Below are 5,861 nucleotides of genomic sequence, written 5' to 3'. Positions count from 1 at the left end.
GCATTTACTGCAATAGTGATTTAAGCAAGAATTAGAATCATTAAAGGGCTTAATATAAGAGAGAGAGGGACTCTACAATATACATATTTTGAGCAAGCACTTTGTTAATAAATCTTTGTTTTCTTTTATGGGCAGTCATGAAGGCTTTGAAAATTGAATAGCCAACCCACTTCAGGCATTGCTTGAGTGGTGGGAAAGCCAAGTTTGAGGAGTTCAAAACTTGTAAGTAATTTTTGGCACTATCTCTCTTTAGTGGACTTTAGGGGGCTCTATTAATAAGTAGCCATCCATTAATGACTTTCAAGGCAAATTTCTTTACAAAGAATTTCTTGGATCACCCACAAAGTTTTAACATTTCCTTGGATCAGTAATAACCTGTCTTGGATCATTCAACTGCCTCTGTTTTCACTCCAACTAACACTGTTTGGTCTTTTGCTTCACTCCAACTAACACACTCTGTATTTTTCTCTCTCTGAACATGAACAGGAACCTAATGTATATCCTATGGGAACCTTTTTGGGGATATGGGTTTTGACTTGAATAATTAATGAAAATCCTGATAGTCTTTTGAGTGCATATTGAGCAACCTTTTTGAAACTATATCATAATTTATAACCTTTTTTTTTTTTTAGTAGATCATGGAGTGGGGTTAAGTACACTAAATACTTTACCATTCTTTACTTGATAAAATAATGTCTGTAATTAGGAAAATACATGTTTTTAGTCTCCTAACCACTTAGGATGAGAATCCCATCATGGCAATTCCATTACCAAACCACTAGCTGGAAGAAAAAACCATAATGAACAATAATGAGAAAAGATGTCTCCTTATCTATTGGTTTATTATTCTTGAAGGTGCAATCAACCATGGCTGTTGCTACAGTTGCAATTAGATAGCCATAACTGCTGCTGTTTGTTTTCTGTAAGCACATGTACTTCTGATACAAAGTAGAGAAAGAGGGAGTGCTAATGTTCATTACAGTTGATTTTGTAAAAAATCATTACAAGAGGGAAGTGTGGGATCCCAAAATCTTCCCATCTGGGAAAATGTTATCCTTTGTCTTCTCTACAATCCAGTTAACCGAACATTAGCCTTTGATAGTGGTGCATATTTTTCTTTTCACTCTATACACATTCAGGTTATTCAAGAATGAACGATTATAAATATTCTGGTGATGCTGACAAGGAAGAGGCCCAGGGTCAATCTCCTAGTTCTTCCAGGCCTATTTGAGGAACAGTACTCCTTTGATAAATAAGTAGATGCACCAATATGTAAGGATGACCAATATTATTGGCATGACTAGGCTCATGTGCTACTCAATGGTTCATCTAACAACTGCAAACACTCATGTGGATTGGCATAGAAATAATCCTCTTCCTTGGGCTTATCTGCTATGACAACTCGAGCCTTGGGACTCCCCATCCGATCAGCATGAGTTTCCTTCACAGTAGTAGAGAACTCATCCCAGCTCAATGATCCCTTGCTGTACTGATCTATTAGGCCAATTAGAAGCTTTCTGTCCAACGAAATAGTCTTCTTGAATCCTAAGAACCTGAAATTCATTGAAACAACAAGAAACACCCTCTCAGCCTGACATTTTCTTTTTCTTGCCAGCAAATTAAAATCAATTGTGCATCAACTGGAAAAAAAAAAAAGAATAAATAAAAAGAAGCACAATCAATTGAGAATGCAAATGAGGAATAGCAGCAAGGCATTACCTGCGATGGCCTTCAACAACTTTAGCCATATTGCCATCATATGTAGGAACAAATATGTCACCTTCCAGGGATACCAGATAATCCAATGCTGCCATCTGAGAGGAGTGGTTCTGAAAGAACTTCAAATCTGATGATTCCAGTAGAGTTTCTTTCCTGACCTGCTTTCATATGAAAGCAAACAAGAAACAAATTTGAGTCATTCCTACATACACATGTGAGAAAAAAATAAATATAAAGGGTGCTTCTGTTTAATTTTACTCACCACATTAGGGAAAGTTGCTGACAAAGTCTTCATTCTTCTTTCTCCACCATATATTTCTCCAGAAGCAATGTATATTTGAACATTATGATCAATGCCTAGTGCACTTAATACCAGAGCAGTTTCCTCAGGTGTCAAAGGGCACAAGCCTTCTCTCCTTTTCAGTCCAGAATTTATAACTTTTTCCTTCCACCAGGGGTAAGCATATCTGACAATGTAAAATATGCTACAGTTAATTATGTTTCAATTTGACACCTACTAATCAATGTAATAAAAAAAAGAAACATTACCTCATTCTTGTCAGTTCCTCAATCTCCTCATCGTTGCAACCTTGAGTGCAGCCTGAGAAAGCCAACATATCCATTTCATATCTTAGATGAAGGACGAGAAAGGGGCCTTTCTCCCTTAAAATCCTTACAACCCTTCTGCCCAATTCTTCTATCTGTGGTGTAAACCTCAGAGCATTAAAATTTACACGGCAGCGCAACTTCTGAATCTGAAGAGGTAGTCCATTATTAGCAAGACGGGCATCGGTCTTATTCAAATGTATAATCTTGTACTTCTGCACCAGAGGTAGAATCTGTTGGCAGACACTTCAGAAATTAGTCGCATCAGTCCAAAAACTCACCTTGGAAAGGGAAAATGCTTGCTTCAGAATAATCATAGCAAACTAACCTGATGAAGGTAGTAAGATATGTTCGACCAACTAATGGGTGGCAATGAGTAGAACATTCCCAGTTCAACTCGTCTTTTGATCCTGGGTGGTAGCTCTTTCAGTATACGAACCTCATCTCTCAAGGAAGTGATGAAATGGTCAACATCAAATATGTCTTGGAACTCACTGCCTCGTCAAGAATTTATCAAACAAATTGAGAAAAACACTGCTGAACTGAATTCAGAATACTATGAAACAAGAGTTTGGCAAGACTACAGATAATTAGCATACCTTGGGTCATTCCAAAATGAGGATTTATCCAACTCTGGCACAACAAGGGTTACATTTAGATATCTTGCAATAGCAACCATGTCACATATCTGCATAACAGAATCCAGAAGTAACAAATCATCAGATATAATGACAGCCGGGATGAGACCAAAGGAATGTTTTAGTGATGATGGCTGCAGTTAAAGTATTGATAAACTAACCGCTGCTCGCATTTGGTTGAGTCCTCCATTGCAGGAAACCATAAGATACCCATTATTCTTATAAACCCCTACAAGCAATGAACACCAAATTAAAAAACATGTAAAGTCAGAATTTCAGACCTTTCTCAATCAAAAAGGAAAACAGTTAAATTAAAGAACCCCATTTCAGTCACAAGTAAATCAACAAAGGTGTGAAACAGAAATAAGAGTCATGCCTAAGAAATTTAATAACTGAAAGTATATAGTCTTGAACTCACTCTTTGGAGGAAGAACAACTTTGGCAGGTACAGAGTGTAATTCAACATCAGGATGACTAAAACAAGAAGGCCAACCTTTCAACAATCTAGGACCCCATAGCTCTCCTAATGCCATTAACTGAACAACACAAGTCCATAGCAAAGCTGTTGTAATTGCCCTCAAAATCCATAGCTTCATTGGAGACCTTGATGAAACCATTGAATTCTTCAACTTTTCAACTTTCCCATCTCCCAGAAGCTTCACTTTCATCTCCCATTCTTTAACAGAATTCTCCTGCTTACACATTTTTAACATTTCTTTTTCTTTTTTTCCCTCCAATTCACCAAACCCACTAAAACCAAGAAGATTTAAAATTCAACGCTTGATCTGTTGTACCAAAAATGTAATGAAGCTTAAAGAAAAAAGAAAGAAAGAAGAAGATTTTAACAGTGCTGTCTCTATAACAGACAAGTGGATTCTTTAAACTTGATTAAGTTAATCAAGAATGGCCTTGAAACTCTTAAACAAAAGAAAAGAAAAACCTTTTCTTGATTTTATTAACTTTTGTAACTAAAATAATCAATCAATAATACACCTGCAGCTAGCTACTTTATGTTGTGATGTGATTACTTTAATCTCCCAAGAAAAAGAAAAAACACCTAATCTTGTCATTTGAGAAACTGAACAAAACCCAGAAATTATATGGAAGAACTTAAGCTGTAGCTCTCAAGAAATGGAAAAGAAAGAAGCTCAGTTTGTACGGTGGTAACTGCAGAGTTACGCTTAAAGGGTGTATAATATATCTTTAAGAAAAGAAAGCAAGATTGTGAAGCAGAGGGTATAATTGTGGTTTATTTTCCGACGAGATTCCGGCGAGTGGTAGCCTGCAAACTATTCGGAAAATGAGGGAGGAAGAGAAGAGAGAGAGCGCTCAAGTTTATAATAGCAGCTGAAATGTAAATGTATGTAGGAAGACAAAGCCTCTAATTAAGGCGTGGATGCGGGTCTGCAAATATTTTTACTGCTGCGTAAAAACATTTTACAGACATTAGCATGAAATCTTTTTCTTGTTTATAATAAAGTTTTTAACTTGGTCATGGTTAAAAAAATAATAGTTATTGATAACTAGGTGAAGGATAATGTGGTGATGTGGCATACGGAAAATGGACCCACAAAACATAAAGAAATTTAATTAACATTTATATTGAGGTTTGTGTGAGATGACGTGGTATTGTGGCTTTGTGATTGACATCTCCTTTTTTGCTTTAGTTCTGGAATCCAGTGTCATGTAAATGTAAGTGCTGCTCCATACTTATCAACCATTTTATTTATATTATTAGTTTATGATAAAAAGTTTATTAAAATAATTATCTAATTTATTTATGAATATGCTATTACATATATATATATATAAAATTTATAATTATTAATATTCTATTAGAATTTAGAACACAATTTGATAGGTGTTATTATTTTAAAACTTGAGAACATTTAAATTTGAGTTTTTTATTTATTCAATTAAAAAATAATAATTTTTTAAAACATGTCTAAAATCATTATATTTTAATATATATTTTTTATATTTATAATAGATATATATGTTGTGAAAATGAATAATAAAAAGAAGAATAAAGAGTATTATAAAATAAAGATCAAGAACAAAGTAAACAAAGAAAAAATGGAAAGTAATTTTCTATATATATACGTGTGTTTATATATTTATGTGTTTCATTTCATTGATTGTAAGATCTATTTATAGGTATAAAGGGTTACAGAGACATAATTCTATTTATACAAGAAAATTTATCCATAGACATAATGATAGATATCTAATATAACCTAAACACTTTAATATTATCATAACGCTCTTCTTTGAATGTCTATTACAATGAATATGCCTCATAAACACCTTACTAAAAAAACTCAATGAAAAGAAATTTTAGTAAAGGAAAACGAGTACATTATTTATATAGAAGTTTGCGCCATAACACTGTCTCGTTAAAAACCTTGCAAGAAAACTCAATGGGAGAAAATCTAAGCTAAAAAAAAAGAGTACAGTGCATCAAAATCTTTTTCTCATGAAAACATGACTTCTAACAAAGATCTCTTAGTCTGCACATGTCAATTTTGTTTACCAACGTCTCAATTATTATTGTAGAGAATGCTTTTGTAAATAAATCTGTCAGATTATCAATAGGTCGAATTTGATGAACATCTAAAACTCTTTGCTTTTGAAACTCATGTGTGAAAAAGAATTTTGGCGAAATATGCTTGGTTCTATCTCCTTTAATATATTATCCTTTGAATTGGGCAATACAAGCAACATTATCTTCATATAGCACTCTTGGACTTCCTTTATCAAATGGAAGATCACATGTTTCCTTGATATATTGGATTATAGATCTCAACCATATGTATTCTCTACTAGCCTCGTGCATTGCTAATATTTTAGCATTATTAGATGATCTGACAGTTAAAGTTTGCTTAATAGAACGCCAAG

The 5,861-nt window shown here is 34.0% G+C and overlaps 1 protein-coding gene across 2 annotated transcripts; it reads right to left on the bottom strand.

Annotated features, from left to right (window-relative positions):
* Positions 1-801: 801 nt before the first annotated feature.
* LOC8277294 (rhamnogalacturonan I rhamnosyltransferase 1) lies at positions 802-4,326 on the bottom strand. Of its 2 annotated transcripts, none has more exons than XM_015723443.3 (8): positions 3,382-4,326; positions 3,125-3,192; positions 2,925-3,013; positions 2,654-2,819; positions 2,269-2,558; positions 1,982-2,186; positions 1,720-1,880; positions 802-1,553 (listed from the first exon to the last, which is right to left on the bottom strand). In XM_015723443.3, exons 1-8 carry the CDS (start codon positions 3,674-3,676, stop codon positions 1,307-1,309), a joined length of 1,521 nt encoding a protein of 506 aa, XP_015578929.1. In that variant the 5' UTR covers positions 3,677-4,326; the 3' UTR covers positions 802-1,306. The 2 variants fall into 2 exon arrangements, with proteins under 2 accessions (XP_015578929.1, XP_002525944.2); XM_002525898.4 differs by having other exon boundaries at positions 1,720-1,877.
* Between the last annotated feature and the right edge of the window lie 1,535 nt (positions 4,327-5,861).

The sequence above is a fragment of the Ricinus communis genome, chromosome 5 (genome assembly GCF_019578655.1).
Source record: "Ricinus communis isolate WT05 ecotype wild-type chromosome 5, ASM1957865v1, whole genome shotgun sequence".
NCBI classification, from domain to species: domain Eukaryota; kingdom Viridiplantae; phylum Streptophyta; class Magnoliopsida; order Malpighiales; family Euphorbiaceae; genus Ricinus; species Ricinus communis.
The sequence above is the reverse complement of the archived record's forward strand: the minus strand, read 5'-3'. Positions and strand labels throughout refer to the sequence as shown.

What these genes read in the sequence shown, in the direction of transcription:
- LOC8277294 (XM_015723443.3), bottom strand. Translation starts at nt 3,676, where the DNA reads ATGTTAAAAATGTGTAAGCAGGAGAATTCTGTTAAAGAATGGGAGATG. An exon ending in AGTTGTTCTTCCTCCAAAGA is followed by an intron (nt 3,193 to 3,381) that starts GTGAGTTCAAGA and finishes CATTGCTTGTAG; the next exon opens with GGGTTTATAAGAATAATGGG. An exon ending in TATCTTACTACCTTCATCAG is followed by an intron (nt 2,559 to 2,653) that starts GTTAGTTTGCTA and finishes GTCTGCCAACAG; the next exon opens with ATTCTACCTCTGGTGCAGAA.